Genomic DNA, 18374 nt, shown 5'->3' on the forward strand with positions numbered 1-18374 from the left:
GCACTGGAGGTGGAGAGTTTGTTTTTAATTATGTCTACCTAGTGATAACAAAACCCTTTTCGGAAGTGGACAGATCACATTTGATTGGCTTGTGTCATTCATTCCGGGTCAGTAAATTTATGTACTCCCCAGTTATTACTATGTTTGTTGTTCCCTTCCCTGTTTTTATTGTCTGTGACACAAAACTGGCAAATGTCCATTTTCCACACCTACAGTAGTGCTGATAAGAACAGAACATTCAAATAGCAAGCCAGTGTAAAATATAACCAAGATTAGTCAAATAATGACTGGGAAGAAAAGCCGCGAGGTTGTCGGGACGCATACACACGCACAGTTTGAGCAGTGACACCCGTCTAGTTGTGGCACGCGCTAAACAAACAACCCTTCAGGAATAGTGAGTTGGCAGGCTGTCTCAGTCCACCAGCTGTGCCCTGTGAAATGTCACCCAGTGCCTCCGTGTTTTGATTGGAGGACGTCCGCCTGCTTCCTTGACAGGAAGGCTTTTAGTGTCGCATCACTGTCATGCAGTCTTTGCCCCAGAGCCACTGCACAGAAGGTGAACCTGCAGTAGCCCCGTCTCGCTGTCCATCACCTCAGCCTGGCAACCCGCTCTCCAAAACTATCTTCCCATCCTGCCTTTTTTTTTTTTTTTTTTTGTGGTAGCGCCACCCAAGTGACTCAAATCTCCATGTGGGCGTGATAATAAATGGCTTAAACAGCCTCACCATGCTAATTACTCCCATGTGTGCACTCAAAACACCAATTTGATGTCTTAGGAAAGATAGACCTTCATATTTCCATCAACACTTTGTGTTTTCCATGAACCTGGTCGAGCGCTCGTCTGTTTTCTTTGTATAACTTTGTAAAAGCATATTCAGTGTTTTCTCTTTTTCTTTCTTCTTTTGCACCGGTACGCATTTACTAGCTCTACATGATGACTGGATTTCATGGTGGGCCGGTTACGAGCACAAAGCACAGCAGCTCTGGCATGCCGGCTGAACGCAGCCGCACTGTTCACTCTCACTCTTTGATTCCTTTCTGATTAGTCATCTTCGGTATGCACATGCAAACTGTGTCAAGACTCCAGACACGGAGTAGAGCAGGCGTTGTGCTTTAGTACCTTGTAGAGCTAATCCATCTTTACAGCTCCAGTTTCTCAGCCTTGGAGAAATTGGCACATTTCTTCCAGACAGGCTGCGCTCAGTGAAATGATCTCACCCTGAAGGACACACCTTCATTCTTTCTTCTCAGGCCTTGTACTGGGGAGATGTCTGGATTGTGGACAGTATTTGGGATGTGTTGTTGTGGCCGTTTCTTTTCGGGAAGGGCAGTTTTAGGACGCTGTTGTGTGTGTGTGTGTGAGAGTGTGTGTGAGTGAGCATGGACAGTGTGGAGCATATTTATTTAAAGGTTCCTCTGCCAGCAGGACATTACCCAGTGCCCTTATGCACAGACCACATCGCAAGTACAGGCTTGCACAAACACTGTAACTTTGTTGTTACTATCATAACCAGTTGTTATGTGTCCCCAAATGATACTTCCCTTTTAGATCCTTCACAGTGTTCACCCACACACTTTGAATGTGCCTACGGCCTCTAGCGGCCACAGAGACGGAGCGGCATGTTATTTCTTTTTGCAGCGTGTTTTTTCTCCAAAGTTTCCATCAAAGCCAGAGCATCATCAGACATCAAAGAGGCAGATTGTGGGTTCCCTAGTTTCCAGGGAAGCGTTGTGGCCAAAAACTCAGTGAAGCTCAACAGAACAGCGCTCGCATGTCCTCGCCTCTTCCCTGGCCCTTGTTTGTTTGACTCATTTGCTCCCTGACAAGTATAAAGAGCCGGCCCCCTCGTTAGCCTAACGAAGGCCACAACAACTGTTGGCTTTGGGTAGCACGCTCAGCTGGCTCCAACTCATGAGGAGCAGAGGACTGGCGACTGGGGGGGGGGGGAGAAGCGGTGAACACAGCATTAGCGATGGCGAAGGAAAGATAAAGGGGCAGAGAAGAGAGACAGAAGTTGAGCAGCGTCTTTGTGATGTTCCCAGAACATTGCTCAGTGACCCAGTCAGCCCGAGGAGAGTTGGTTGATGTTGTGTGCGACGTGCCACAGAGATCCTCTTGTGGTTGGGTTTGAACCTCATCAGCTGATTGGCTCTTTTGCTGGTCATGTGGCACAAGGACAGCCATTAACTGATCCTCCGAGCGAAGCCTTGTTGGTGGTCCAGCAAAGTGCATGAGACAGAGGAGGGATAAGGTGGGGGTGGGTTGCTAGGGTGTTATGAAACACCAGACACAGTAGATGAAAGTTTGTTGGGTTTTTTTTTTTTTTTTTTCAGCTTTTCATCTGTTGAGCAGACCTGCAGGAATCCACTCAGATTTGCAGTGGTTTGCTTGATAATATCCTGCTAAAGAAGGCAATGTTTCTAGCCCTCTTCAAAGAATCAGACCCACCTGATTAGGGATGTCTCATGATACCGCAATGATGACTGTCTCAGGACTTGGGGTCTTTGACTAAGTGCCAGATTTGCTGCTGCTCTCAGCCCGTCTCCTGCACATCCTCTCATTATGCCTGTCATGGTCTACATGCTTCTGCAGCACACAGACACTCACACTCACACACTTCCTTCACAACTAGGGGAATATCTTACCTACATTGCAAACATAGTCACCTCCATGGTGAGAGATCTAGAAAACAAACTCATAAAAAGGAAATTATCCTTTTATTTTATTATTTATTTATTTATATATATATATATATATATATATATATATATATATATATATATATATATATATATTAGGGGTGTAACAACATATCGTGCCACGAAATTTCGCGATACAAAAATGTCACAATACGTGTCGTGGAGGTGACAAAGTGTATCGCGATATTGGGTTATTTATATTAATCTATTGTGTTGATTAGTAACGCGCATCCGACCGCGACCGCGGCCGGACCGCACGGACCAAAATCTTACTCCGCTCAGAAGAAACTAGTCCCGTTTTGCAGTCCTGTTTTGAGGTCTGAACCTTTACTTATGTAAGTCTGGTGTAGAGTTAAGCCTTACCTTATTAAATTAAACCTTTTTGGGGTCGTGAGTATTATAAACACGGGGAGAACTTCTGCTGAGTTCCAGTGTACTTCAATGTCCCTCAACAGTGTAGGATTTTAGAACATCAACACAGCACCTAGTGCTGTATCACTCCGCCCAATCTAAAACATACTAATCACTAAAGATAAACTGACTAGTGTAATTATAGTCCCTGATTTACAGAATATGAAGAATATATTTATAAAATAATGAACCCTGAATTAACAAAATAACCTTAACAAAAATAAATCTCCTCTTACACTTATAAGGTGAGCATGAATCAATCTTTTTTATGATGTAAAATTGTATGTATTTATTTACTTGTATTTATTTATTTAATTTTAGTTGTTAAATTTCTGGAAAAGAAAAAAGTCAAATCATACATGAGAGAAACTATTCAGTTTGTGGCAAAATATTTGTACTTGTATGAAACTGAAGATGCATAATGCAAACCTGACATTTACTTTTAGTTCAGTTTGTGGAAAATGGTTGGCCTGGCTTTCTGTTTAAAACTTAAACAGTTATAAAGCATTATAAACTGTAACAATTTCCTCATGACTACCTCATTCAAGGTTGTTAAAAAAATACTGCTATATCGTATCGTTATCGTGACCTCAATATCGTGTATCGTACCGTATCGTGAGATTAGTGTATCGTTACACCCCTAATATATATATATATATATATATATATATATATATATATATATATATTGTGTGTGTGTGTGTGTATATAAATATCACAGTAGATTTATGTATGCCATTCAGCTTTGTCTCTTCCATATTAATGGTCTATAAACATTAAAACATTTTCAAAATATTTTATAGAAAGTAAATCGGATATGGAAAAGATTTTCCTTGTTGTTCCTTTAGTGTGTTTAAGGTGGAACTGCTTCATCTTCACTGCTCTTCTGTTTGCCTACATTCATATCTTTCAAAGTTTTTCACTCAGAAGGAAAGGACTTGATATTGACATCAGTTTAGAGGTGCTGTTTTTCACTTTTATTCTTGCTGTGGTTCAGTGTTTCATGTTCGCCAGCAGTCGTGTGTGAAAAATGGCATGAGGACATTCACAGGCACTGTTTGCCACTGTCTATAAACGCTGTTTGCCAATCTTAATATTGCCACCTAACGTCTATAAAGGCTGTTAGTTTACCCTTTTCTGAAGATGTCCTCAAAGATGCATTGATGTTTGCAGCCTTTGATAAATGGCAGCTGGTGATGTGAAAACATCAACCATGAAAATGTCCAGTACGGAAAATTCAAACCGTCTTTTTGTGTCATGTTCATTCAAATTGTAGGAAACCAGAGTTCAGACATGTTGACTTGGCTCTGTGTTGCTTGTAAAGAGTAGAGTAGACTACCGCTCGACAGCATTTGTAAATAACTCTACAGCATGTAACCCCAACTTTGGCAGTTAATAGTCCGACTCAGCCCTAATTTATGAGCAGCAGTGGAAGCTGCAGTGGCAGCCTGGTCGTCGGGTGGAGCTGCTGTAGGCAGCGTCCAGCAGCAGAGTGTCTCACGGCTGGAAGCCAGCGCTCTAGCCGGGTGTCTGACCGTCAGCGAAGACCCCCTGCTCTAGGTAATGGGAAGCAGTGTTCCTGTTAAATGTGGTGGAGAATAGTAAATGACTGTGGTGCAGCTGTTGGCAGGCTGGCTGGCATGGTGGTGGAACCAGGAGGCTGCAGGAGGTGGCACCTCCGCCATTTGCCTCCTTTCACGGCAAGCCTGCTGTGTGCTTACTTTTCTGTGCAGAGTCCGCCTGCTCGCCTCAACTGTGGTGGCTCTCTGTCTCTGTGTTTTCTTCTCGCTGTTTCCTTTTTGTTTGTGTTGTTTCCTCACTGTCTTCATCTCTGTCCTCTAGGGGTGGGCAAAAATATCGATATGGCAATATATCGTGATACTTTTCCAGCCGATTCAATATCGATATTCAAAATTTGAATATCGATTTTTTTTTATTTTTTATTTTTTATTTTTTATATTTTTTATCCCCGATTTTTTTCCCATTATATCACCCAGTGCTCCTACCTAAGTGACAGTCCTGGGCATTGCCACTCTCTACCAACCCTGGGAGGGCCCTGCACTGAGCTCAGGTTTTATTTCACGTTTTATTTCATTTTATAATTTATTTTTTATATAACACAATTGCCTGTCCTTAAAAAATGAAAAATAATGGACAGCGGTTTATTTATTTATGGATTTATATCTATACTGACTGATCACTGTGCCTGTCCTTGGTTTTAGTACCCATCTTTCTTGTGTTTATTATCATTTGCCACATAATTAAAGCAACCTCATACTAAATTTAAGGTTAATTTCATATGATGTAAATAATATGAAAAACATATACAAATATGTAGTAACTTTAGCTTGTATAGTTATAATAAAACATTGTTTTGACTCAGTTTGTCCCATGAATTGTCACTATAATCTGATGAACGTGCAACTCGGATTTTAAGATCCATCACTATCATCTGATGTACATATATACAACTTGGATTTTAAGATGTGTAATGCATTTTTTAATTTTTCGGTGAACTATGTAGAATATAATAATCGGGATATCGCAATGTGTAACGTATCGTGGCTCAAGTATCGTGATGCGTATCGTATCGTGAGGTCCTTCCCAATACCCACCCCTACTGTCCTCCCTCTTGTTCTCTTTCATTCTTAGTATGACATTTTTCCTGTTCTACTTGTCGTCATTATGCCCCCTTTTTCCCATAGCTGTTGTGTACCCCGGCAAGCTCATCCCCTCTTGGCTCACCACCCCGAAAACCTTGTTGCTAGGATAACATCCCCACTAACAAGTCATCTCCTGGCGCAGTTATGGATCAGCAGAAGGTTCCCAGTCTTTGACGTCAATCACATCACGAGCATCACCCTTCAGTTTAGAGAGGAAAGATGATGAAAGGAGATGGATGTCTCAGCTGTCTGTCAAAGATTCTTACCATATGTGTAGTTGTTTTACATCCCACATCAACTTTTACTGTTCCTCCAGAAAATATTTCACAAGTTACTCAGAGGACAGGCAAGGATTTTACAAAAACACTTGTCCTCAAAACTTTCAACAGCTGCGGAGTACCTGCTTCGGGGAGGTGGTGTCCCCTGGAGTTTATTTCCTCTTTGTTTGAGAACATCAACTTTTATACCAGTCACCGAGAGTTCATTGGCACTAATTTCTCTAAATAATGTGTTTGTTTATTTGCTGTGCAGTAACCCAGTTAACTAATCCATGGATTGCTTGTTTATCCAGGGAGACGGGGCAAATCTCAGCCCCAGTGTGGCAGGGGGGAACTTCCCACAGTGTCTCTATGGTAATCAGCAGGTGTCACTCACCATGGAGAAGAAGTGAGGGCTTTCTTGTGAGCGTGAGAAAGAGGGGCAGCCTCCATTGCATCCCCAACCCCCTAGCTTTTTTTTTTTTTGGTCTGGGGGGGGAGGAGGGGGTGCCCTAGTGACAGAGAAAGAGAGAGACACACACACACATAGGGTTAGATTGGAGACCAGGGAGGTTGTTAAGCAGCAACTTGTTTATGCTGCTGCCGGTGGATTTCCCCTCCATCCAGCTGTATGGGAGAGAGACGAAGATACGACACGACTTTTGGGAGTTAGGTGTCAGCAAGATGTTAAAGAGCATGAAATAAAGGGGTCTAACCACAGGGGTAGTTGAGAATGCTGCCAGTCTCTGGCTGCAAAGTGTTTGGTAAATCTATAAGTGGGTGTTGGGGTCTGATGAAAAGTTCAGCTCAGGTCCTTGTGTTGTAGGAAGATGTGGTGGAGGTGGAGTCTGTGTTTGCTGGGGCTCAATGGTGACCCCCTGCATCAGGGAGCCCCCTCTCCTCTGCAGCGGGCAGCCTGCGGCTCATTAGGATGCAGGGCACAGGGTGGCAAGCCGCAGCTGCAGCCTACAGGCAGAGCCCGGCAGAAAAGGGCTGAAGGGATGGCGGGGGCGGCTGAGGAAAAACCAACAAAAGGCGAAGTCCCCTCCCCCTCCTCCCTCGCTTTGGAGTTCTAATTCCCTAATCCTCAACCTCCGCCCACCACCCCCCTTCTCATCCGATTCTCACCACTCAAACACAGACACGAACACATGCACGGTTCATGCAGTTACCACTGGCTCCCTTCCTCTCATCCCCAAGCCATGAATGGCCAGACGGGGACAAAACCCAACAGCAGCCCTCTCAGGAAGTCCCACCACTGGGTGTGGGCACTGAGAGCCACATTTTGTCTGACCCTCTCATTTCTTCTCACTCTGCGTGAGATCATCTACCCACTTGTGACACGAGTGTGTATGTGTTATATCGTTTATCTTGTGCCAGATGTCCACTACGATAATCTTTGTCCAAACAAAATTTCAAAAACTTTCAGTAGAAACTCGATGTATGAAGGGATGGATGAGGAAGGGAAGGATGCACAACAGAGCTGTTAGTTTAGACACATTATTGGGACACTGAGGTCTTTCTTTTAGGGGCCACCGGATGAATGCTACATCATGTGTCTTATTAAAAGCCAACAAGCCACAGCAGCTGGGACCTCAACATTCCTGTAGCTGTCACATAGAGACGGATAGAACAGGACGCCCCTCGGAAACAGCCACTAAGCTCTGTCACTCCCTCTCTTCCTTTTCTGTGTAAAGACTTTAACATTTTTCCCTTTAATTCACTAATTCCTCAAGATGTCTGCATGGCTAGCTTTTACTCCCTAGGATTCTTACGATAAGTTGACTTCCAGATTACTTGAATATCCAAAAACATTCATGTGAAGTTAAATCTCTTGGTGTCGTTTTGGGAGTTGGTGTAAGATGAAAATCTGGAAGGTTGGATTTAATGCAGTTTAGTTTAAACTTTATTCTTCCACCAACTGAATAAGTACTTTTGTGATTTCAAAGTAGTGCAGATATACATTATATACATACATACACATCTCTTTAATAAGCTTTAATAAATCACTTATTGTGAAATTAGAATTGGATGAATACAATGTTGGGTGATAAATAATAATAATAATAATAAACTTTATTTGTATAGCACCTTTCATACATAAAATGCAACGCAAGGTGCTTCACATAAAAAGAAATTTAAGGCATAAAACATAACATAGAAATAGAGGGCATAAAACAAAAATCAAAGCAGCATAGTGGAAGCAAAAACAATAGCAGTAAAGCAGCATAGTGAGGACATAACCAACACATAACCCAAAAGATCGATTAAAATAATCAAAATACAGACAGTATTTTAATATAATTTAAAAGATCAATTAAAAGCAAGTGTGTAAAAGTATGTCTTCAGCTGTGCTTTAAAAATGTCCACAAAAAGCATAAAGCATTATTCATTCAATAATTTATTTTAAATAAAACAAAGCCAAAATGAAAAAGCAATCTGAGGAAAACTATTATGCCTCATCATTCATGTATCTCATATTTGACTCAGGAACAGATACACAGGTGAGTTCATGATCGACTCGATGACTGCAAGGTGCCCAGGTTCTGTAGTTGTGAGATGAGCCCAAATCCTCACCCATCCACCACTGTGCTCAGCAGTTTGAAGGTTTTGTTCTGATGTACTGTGTTTTGCTTTTCACCAAATGTGGCGGTACTCATTACAGCCAAACCCCTCCAGTTTGGTTTGTTGATATATATACAGTACAGACCAAATGTTTGGACACACTACCCCATTTGTTTGAATGAGAAGGTGTGTCCAAACTTATGGTCTGTTCTATCTATATATATATATATATATATATATATATATATATATAATATATACGCACACAATAGAAACGATAGCCAAGAGAGTGAATAACAAGTAATTTGTTTTATCACCTCAAAACAAAGCAAGTTTTGGAATACGCTGAAAGACAAAAACTGCATCCTTCACAAACGTCCAGTTAGTCAAGCAGAAGGAAAAGAGGTAGCGCTACACATAAGCAGACTGATATTTCACAAGCGTTTTCCGAAGGCACTCTACATGACAAAAGAGTATCACGGAAGCCTGAGACTGTTGGCAAACCCCCTGATGTGCAAAGTAGTTCCATCACTGCACACACGGAGCACAGACACAGATGTTTAGAGTTTGTGTGATCGATATTGTAAGTTTGAATTTTGTTGTTTTATATTTAGCGGAAAAGAAGCTGAAGTTGAATTTGAAGGGGTTTTTAGTTCAAATATGTGCAGCTTTATTTTTGAGCAATATAATAACATTTATGAATAAGTAATCAGGAAAGCAGGAAGAAACGTTTTTACATTTGGCACTTCAGTTCAAACAATTTTGAATTTCGTTTTTTGCAACATTTTACTTATTTTTATTTATTCAAATTATCTCCATCTTTAATTATGCTATTTTTATATATATATATATATATTTTTTTTAATTGTTTGGAAAAAGATCCATAACTCACCTTATAAATGACCTGAAAGGTTTTGTACTTTTTTTTTTTTTTTTTTTTTAATTTGCACAATAAATGTTCTTAAAGTGGCTTTCTATACTTTTTTGAAGTGTTTGTTCAGCTGCAACGTATCTGGTATGTGAGTAGTCAGTTTGATGTGTGTTATTTATATACATAAATTTATATATTTATAACACAGAGGACAAGAATATGTTGCAATATATATCGTTACTGCACATGCTTCAGAATATGCGTGCGTGCGTGCGTGCGTGCGTGCGTGCGTGCGTGCGTGCGTGCGTGCGTGCGTGCGTGCGTGCGTGCGTGCGTGCGTGCGTGCGTGCGTGCGTGCGTGCGTGCGTTTTCATATACCCGGATATATCTTCTATAGCTGTTTTATCCTGTACCGGGTTGCTGGGGACTATCTGACTCGGGGATGAACTTGCCGAGTTGTCCACTCCAGGGAACATTGACATCCATCTTTGTTTTCCACTTGTGAACAATCTTTTCTAGCTATAGGATTTATAGCATATTGCTTTTAAATTGACTTCCAGATTAAGGGTCAGCAGTTGCTGTCTTTCTAACATCATCGCTGATGTCTTTCCTCCTTGGCATTGCGTTAACACAAACATGCATGTTTCAGACCATCAAGCTGCCAAAACCACTGGGCTACTGGAGGTTCTCTCATTTGCTAATGATCACTTGGCTGAATGCTTTTGCACCTCCTGCCTGCTACTTGACTTTTTTTAATTAGTTTTAGGCCCCATTCATAAGAAGACAAGCTCACGCCTAGATGGAAAAGTATTTTTATCAAACCAGCGTGTCATCCATACGAAGCCGGCCTTTCAGGGGTCTGTAAACAATCACTTTTGAAGTTCCAGAGTGAAAAGATTTGAAGACGCTTGCTGTTTACGCGGCTCCGTTGTCGCCACCGCTCCGCCACTTTTCTGAAAGTCTTGTGTCATACACGTCACTCGTACTTGCCGCCATATTCTGTGATTACAGATTTCTGCGCAAATGTGCATTCCCAATGTTTTGCCACATTTTTTCGCTTGTTTCAGTCGTACCATCACAGCGCCACTTACAGGCGTTACGTATATTTTACAGCGTTTTCAGGCCTGTTTAGTACATTCATGTGACGCACACATTTACTGACGCATCTCCGTCTTTACGAAATATGTTTTTGAAATGGTGTGTGTGTTCGTGTGGGTATAGCCTAAAGGTAATTACAGGGTTTCATAGTGTTTACTGTACTGGACCCTTTTCCACTGGTGGCTTCTCCAATTTAACTTAGTTATTGCTAAATAATAACAGGGTTTTATGTGTGATCTATTGTTCATTTAAATTTATGGTCCTAACCTGAGGACATTTAAGGGGGCGGTGTTGTTAAATTAACTCCTTCAGAGTTTTGAATACGTGCCCCCCCCCCACCATGACTGTACACAACCAAAAGGACAGTCCTCCACCTGCTCCAGCTGTGGCCAAACCTGTTCTCCCCCCACTTCATCTTGTTATGCGAGTGTTTTGTGTTGGGGTAAAGAGGGTGTGGCAGTTGCATGCTGGAGCTGTCCACACACAGGGCCATGCAGCAGTTGGCAAATAAAGATGAATTCTGTTGTGTTTGGCAGCAGTTCTCTGTTCATTATTTTCCACTTTACCCAGCGCGCATCCCAGCCCTCAGCAGCTGCTTGTCATGTAAAGACACTCTATCAGGCCCTGACAGCTCCTCCCATGCACACGCATACACACAGTGCGCATGGCTCATACACACTCCACTTAAGCCCCCCCACCCTCCCCACACACACTTGCAGTCCTACATATGTGGTGAACATATGTAGTGATCTGTCTCACTAGCACTCCATTCAGCACAACTCTTTGCACACTGGGTAGCTTTCTCATCCCCTCCAGTTCTCTCATTCCTCAATGTGTGTCCTTTCAGTTTTATTTATAGGCTACTTCTGTCTTTCCCCTATTTCAGTTGAGTTCAGCCACATGTCTGGTGTCACTCTTTCACTAGAGAAGCTTTGATTCCTGCGATGCACATAATGTAAAGTGTTATGCGGGTGTGTGTGTGTGTGTGTGTGTGTGTGTGTGTGTGTGTGTGTGTGTGTGTGTGTGTGTGTGTGTGTGTGTGTGTGTGTGTGTGTGTGTGTGTGTGTTATTCTGATCGCACACTTGATGCAGGTTTTCATATCTGGGTTGTGGTCAGTCCGTCTGTCGGCCACTTTCCTGTTTTGGAGAACATGTTGACATCAAATAGTGTTTAGTTTACTGGAACTCTGATGATGAACTGACTTAAAAGCAGAAGGCTCTCCTGTGTTGTTATGAGGCCTATTGTCCTTTTTGTCAGCTGTCTGTGCCGTGTCTCGCTGCATACAGGATGTATTTGGGGTGTGCAAATGACTGAAATAAAGTTGGGTAGAAATTTAAAGCTGCTGTCAGAAATTGTACTTAATTTTACTTTTACTTTAATCACACTCTTCCACCGTTTCCAGTGAAACGCTGAATTGTCAAGCACAATATTCCTACAAGAAACACACCGGCTTTGTGAAGGTTCTGATCAGGTTTCTCTCTGGTTTAGAGAGCCGCTGGTTCAACCTCGTCTTCATTTTGGAGACTGCTGTTTCTGCTGGATTTCGCCGCCGTTTGTTTATATAATTTTGACCACTCCATTTCAGTCAGTTTTGTTTGGCTAAATAACAGACCCATCTTTAACCCCAGCTTCACAAACTAAACCCTCCAAAATGATTTCACAGTTGCTCCCCATGTGGGACTTTTTTTCTTTTTTTCTTACATTTGTTTTCATTTGTTGAACTAATAATTTATCAACTGAGTGTAACTTTCTACCACTAGCCCTCACTCACTACCACTACCCCTAAAAATCAAGCCACAAATTTTAGGGTCCTTGTAATCTTCCCAGGGCCCTGTCCCAATACTCCCCCTACCCCTACTTTTCAGCACTACCCCTACATTTTGCTTGCTACGTCACTGCGTGGTTTACGTTCGGGTACGTAAGCGACTGCGTAGTTACGTTTGCACATACGTCACACCATATCAGGAAGCCGACAGCTAAAAGCAAGTTTTAATTTCCGCTGTAGCGCTGTAAATATGCCACTTTAAGTTTTAATATTTTTTCAGGCGTAAAAGTAACTGTTAAGATCCCCAACCTGGGCTCAGTTTATCCAAATAACGCCGGTTAAGAAATTTGATCCGATGTTTTCGGGATGAGAACGGCCTGCCGGCTTGGGAGCTGATTTATGGTTCCTGTTAAATCGACGCAGAGCCTACGGCGTACAGCGCGTGTCGCCGCGTAAGCTACGCCGTAGGCTCTGCGTTGGTGTAACGTGGAACCATAAATTAGCCTTTATTTCGGCGTGATCTTTGCAACAACGGGCAAACAGGTGATTATGTACATCCACTGAGTGAATATTATGAAAGTAAAATATATATTTCTCGCTAGAAATGTAATCAAAACGCATTTTTATGCAGAAACTAACAAAAAAATATTGATTTTATTCACTAAAAGATAAGAAATGTCCGCCATGTTTTTTTATTTTTTATTCAGTCTGCAAATGATGGCGTAAAACATTCTGGGAAATTTTTCTGGCCCTAGCTCATCTAATGTGCATCTGAAAACCCTAGCTCTGTAGGGCTAGATTGATACTCACTAGCCCTCGTTTTCCCCAGTCCCCCTAGATGAAAAGAGGAATTGGGACACCACTACCCTCATGGGAACGTGCAAAATTTAGGGTTAGGGCTGAAAAGTAGGGGTAGTGGGAGTATTGGGACTGGGCCTAAGTCTGACACCACAGTCTCTCGTTTTTGCTTTGTTTTTGTTAGCTGGTAGAAGATTAAAGGAAGAAGGAAAAAAAAAAGAAGCCCAGCTGCCAGTTTTGTCATCATGCCGGTGCTTTATGAAATCCACTATGTGGAAGTACAGCTGAATAAAAGTAGAAGGGGAAATGAGTGTAAATAGGAAGCTGACAAGGGTCATTTTTGTGTTGATGCTCTCAGCGTACACTGAGGGGGGAGATGGGGGTGGGGGTTGCGCTGCACAGTGGCGGAGACGTGCACAGACAACCGGATACGACTGCTTCCACTGTGGTCATGTGACTAGGTTTGTGGTCACAGATGAAGAAGTTGCTTTGTCCTGCGGTGCTGCTGTCTTCGCTGTGACACTCCTCTGCATTTCCACTTCCTGTGGGAGTTTTGTGCGATAGTTGGACTTCCATTAATCTAGTAGAGGTCAGAGCTTGAGTGTCACATTCATAAGATTGTTTACATTTTCACCTGCTTGGCGTGACCTCCCCCCAGTGACCGTCAATGGCCGTGTCTCTTGATGTCACAATTCAGGGTAGTGACAACTTTTGGTGGCCTTGAATCACTCCGAATGCTTGAGTGGCATTGTCATCTGCCTGACGTCCATGTGATCAAGGCCAGCTCAGTGGGGCAGAATGTCTCCGAATGCAGCACATGCCAAGCCTTGAGCTGCTGCGTCACACTTTGCCACCCATGCTGCCTCTCTGGTGGGTACTATGCGTCAGTGAAGCTGGCAGGAACAGCGCTTAACCTTCCACGGCGCATGTTGATGTAATCTGTTACACGCATGCCTTCTATTGCATACAACAAGGCAGTGTACACACACACACACACACACAATAGTGTTTACACACAAGCACATACAGTCATACTCAAACGGCTGCCTCTGCCCGTCAAGATGTTAATGTTGTAATGCACGTTGGACCATCCCTTAGTCTGGAAGTGATTTGCTGCATTCCAAACCGAAAGAACCTCAAAGCTGGAACTTTTTATCTGCGCTGGGGAGAAAACGTGTACGCCAAGCCCTCGTCTCATGTCAGGTTGTCAAGTAGGGGTCTCATTATGCCGTCTCTGCATTGTGCACATACTGTCCTCAGTGTTAGCTGGCATGGACTATAGCAGGAGAATATGGGTCATCCAGAATCTGACCACAGAGCGAGACACCAGCTGGGGCCCTGCTGAGGAAAACGAGGCTCGGTACGAAGGGCTCGGGAGACAATCTGGCCAAAGATTCAGGCATCCTGTGTGAGCTGAGTAGACTTTTCCAGCTGCATATGTATTCTTAAAAAGCAGTGTGTCTGCTTTTCATTATTTTGATTGTTTTTATTTTAAATACTAACCATATATCCAAGCGGCATTGTTGTTCGGACGATTTTATGATAAATAACTGAATACATGTGGATTGTTTGGAGATGGCGTTCACTTGAAAATGACTGATGTGCAAGCCGATTTGGTGAAGATTGTAGTTGTAAATGTGCTATTTATTGCAATGTGTTATTGAGGAAAATTACGGTAGTCCGTATCTTTTTTTTTTTTTTTTTTAAACCAACATAAGAAAAGAAGCAGCAGTGGAAATCTTCAGGTGTCTAATACAAGATCTTGAAAACTGACATTCAGCCAGGGTAACAAATGCATGTCATTTCTTTTATCTGTTTTTATATGGACACACTTTAAACGGAGGGAAACGGCAGCCAGCAGTGGCTGCTGTTTGCTCTCTGATGTCTGATCTGATACTAGTTTCATCAATCAGAAGTGTGTTTGAGAGAGGGCAACAGAAGCTCATATTGACAGATCTTCTGCATCTCCGTACACGCGCATCATCGTTCTCACACACTGCACTTCTGTGTTCGAGGAAATGGGGCAATTAAGGACAGCTTGGTGCTGCTCTACAGGGGGTTAATATGTGGCTCCGTAATTAAAAATAAATTACAGTTTTCCTGTATAAATATTCAAGTTCCACACCACCGTATGCCATCGCCTTGTTATGGAATATAAGCTAGGTTTTTTTTTTTTTTTTCCTAAACGCTTTTTCCCGTCTGCACAACATCTGGCGCTACAGTTCCTGAAGCATCGCCGGAATAAATTGGATTTCGTGTGCCGTTTTTTGAGAGGGATTCATTTGTGTGATGCAAGTCTAGGTGAAAGGGATGGACACGCATGGCTTGAAGTTGCAACTGCTGTCTAGAACATGTGCATTGTGGGAAGTTTAATATGAAAGTCAAAGTTAGTCCTTGGCAGACAGGATACTAAAGATTGAACATTTTTACATAAAGAGTACTTGTGTGCACATAAATAAAAAGGCTTAATAGCTTCAGCATTAGTCCCTTCAGTGCAGCTATGATCAAGTGCACATAAATATTAAACGTAAAGAAGCTTTATGTCCACATTGATTTCCTCAATTTCAAGTGTCGGATAAGGCTTTCAGAAAAGTTTGGATGATTCCTGCATATCTACATTGCAAATTCATACCTAAAATATGGCACGCTCGGTGGGCAAATGAGCCCCGACTCCTAATAAAACCATCATTTGTCCTGCGGCTGACCTACACTTTAAAAAAGACAGTGACAAGATGGTCATTTTAGGGAGTGCTGGTGACAAGCATACCAAGTAGAAATGGTGCTGCACAGCTGGAGATTTAAAAAAAAAAAAAAAACAGTAATCATTCATAAAAGTAAACAATGTATTAACATGTAAAAGCTCATTAAACTCATTAAACTTGTGAGCACTGATCCCTGTGAAATCTGTTGTCATTATGTCACGAGTTTAATCTTCTTTTTTTTAAACTCAACAAACCTTTTCAATGTCTTTCTCATATCAGGAGAATACATCAAGACCTGGAGGCCGAGGTATTTTCTCCTGAAGAGTGATGGTACATTCATTGGCTACAAAGAGCGACCACAAGATGTTGACCAGCTGGAAACCCCCTTAAATAACTTCTCTGTAGCACGTGAGTATCTGCTTCAGAGAAACCGCCACATTTTTTCCCTCTGTTCCTTGGCAGCTTGTCTTACCCTCAAGTGTGTTGCTTTTCTTGTTTTTACTTGTATTGTTTCGATTTCGTTTTTTTTTTTTTTTTTTGTTAACGCATTTCTCCCTTTTTAAAGATGGTTTAAGATGGTAAACAAATCTTGATCAGGAGCTTATGTGTTTGTTTGTTTTTTTTTAAGTAGTAACATCTACAAATTGGCTGTGAGATTATCTCAGTATCAGAGCATTGTTAGAAAAAAAAAAAAAAAGAACGATAACTCCCCTAGTTGAACATAGATGCTGCTGGAGATGTCTGGATCCTGACATCAATACATCAGATGTTATCCTCCTCCTCTGTTTGCGCCTTTCACAGTCTCTGTTTTCAAAGTTTGACAGAAAATAACAACAGCTACAAAATTAAAAAAATGCTCAAACCAGCTCCACCACTCCATCTTCACATCAGAGAAAGTTGCTACGATGAGCAGTGCAGATGACGAAGCACAGCAATTAGACAGCATACTGTTTGTTTAACAAAATGTTTCCTCCCCGGCGCTCTTGAGTTATCGGAGCCATTAGCCGCTTGATTTCGAGTATTTATCCGGGCTCCGCTCTGCGGCTCTCGTCTTCATCAGCGACGGTTTTGGTTATTGTCACCACTGCGACCCCGCTGCAGAGGACACATGGTGCGTCGCTGCTGACAGGGCGGCTGCAGCTGGATTACATATTTACCCTGATGGAGCCATGTTGGATCTCAGTGGTGGTCTACTCCCAGCCCTCCATCTATCAGACAGAGGCCATTTTTGTGTCACATCCTGACATATTTGCTGACATGTTTCGTTTGGGAACAGATGTTAATATGAACGGGGGGAAAAAACTGCTTATATGTGATTTATTTGCTCCCAAAGTCGGAAAAGTGAACAAAATGGAATGAAATAAGGAAGTGAATTTGATTGTAATAATAAATTCTGGTCTGGAATATTTAGGTCTGTGTTTTTTGGGGTTTGTTTTTTTGTTGTTGTTTTTTTTTAAATATCTTTAAGGATTTTGTTTTTTTAGGTTGTTGTGACAATTGGAATAAGATATCAACAATAATTCAATTTAGGCTATGGAAACAAAAAACGTAAAGGGTTTTCACTGTGTAGGGTAAGGGGAATTTTAAAATTAAACAAATGCATTAAAAAAATTGCTGTAAGAGAGTAAAAAACCCGACTACGGAGCTGCATTGTGGACTGCATTTAAATTGGATTCATTCATTGATTCTTTGTATTTATTAGTTTCTCTGTCTTTATCAGACAGAGAAACTAATATGAAAACCTGTATTACCAAATGTTATATTTTTAAAAGGCTTACAAATTTAGGATTAGGGTTGTTTTCTTCCTCCAACGTGCACCTGTTCTTCCACAAATTGGCCGACGGTGTCTGTTAGGGTGGCAATAAAGATAAATGGCTATAACTGTGGATCTCTCTCTCCCCTCCGCTCCCCTACACACTGGCCCTTCTCTTCGTCTCCCTCCTCATTCTGCTTGGCTGTGGTCAGAGTGCCAGCTGATGAAGACGGAGCGGCCCAGGCCCAACACATTTATCATCCGCTGCCTGCAGTGGACCACTGTCATCGAGCGCACCTTCCACGTCGAGACCCCCGAAGAGAGGCGAGCGACAAGCACACGCATTTCTCTTCTCACAGAGCAGTAAAATGCAAATCATTTACATGTGAACATTTTGCTTCTGTCGTAACACGGTCGACCAATCTTAGACTCAGTTTTCCCCAACATGTAGGAGCATACTCACATTTCCACAGTAGATCATTGTAATACACCTGCACAAGCTCCGCTGGCTTTGGCAGAGTTCACACTCGCACTGAAATTGCCCTCAGGTTGATTAGAAGACTTGACTGAGCTGCGAGGTTTGCATGGTGTTAAGTAGCCTGATCTAATCTGTTTTTACCACCTCTGTTTCCTTGCAGGGAAGAATGGACCAAAGCCATCCAGGCAGTTGCTGAAGGCCTCCAGAAACAGGAGGAAGAGATGATGGACTCCTCTCCAGACCCCATGGACATGGAGGTCTACCTGACCAAACCCAGACTCAAAGTGGTACTGACACATTTACGCTGTTCTG

At 42.2% G+C, this 18374-nt stretch overlaps 1 protein-coding gene across 2 annotated transcripts in view; it reads left to right on the top strand.

The window, feature by feature from the left end:
• Positions 1-18374, top strand: part of akt1 (v-akt murine thymoma viral oncogene homolog 1) — a 40104-nt gene that overhangs the window by 9157 nt on the left and 12573 nt on the right. For both annotated transcript variants that reach the window (XM_061744369.1, XM_061744368.1), the window contains exons 3-5: positions 16111-16239; positions 17797-17908; positions 18223-18349. In XM_061744369.1, coding sequence (XP_061600353.1) covers positions 16111-16239; positions 17797-17908; positions 18223-18349 — 368 coding nt within the window. The remainder of the gene's footprint in view (positions 1-16110; positions 16240-17796; positions 17909-18222; positions 18350-18374) is intronic.

The sequence above is a fragment of the Cololabis saira genome, chromosome 16 (assembly GCF_033807715.1).
Source record: "Cololabis saira isolate AMF1-May2022 chromosome 16, fColSai1.1, whole genome shotgun sequence".
Classification (NCBI taxonomy): domain Eukaryota; kingdom Metazoa; phylum Chordata; class Actinopteri; order Beloniformes; family Belonidae; genus Cololabis; species Cololabis saira.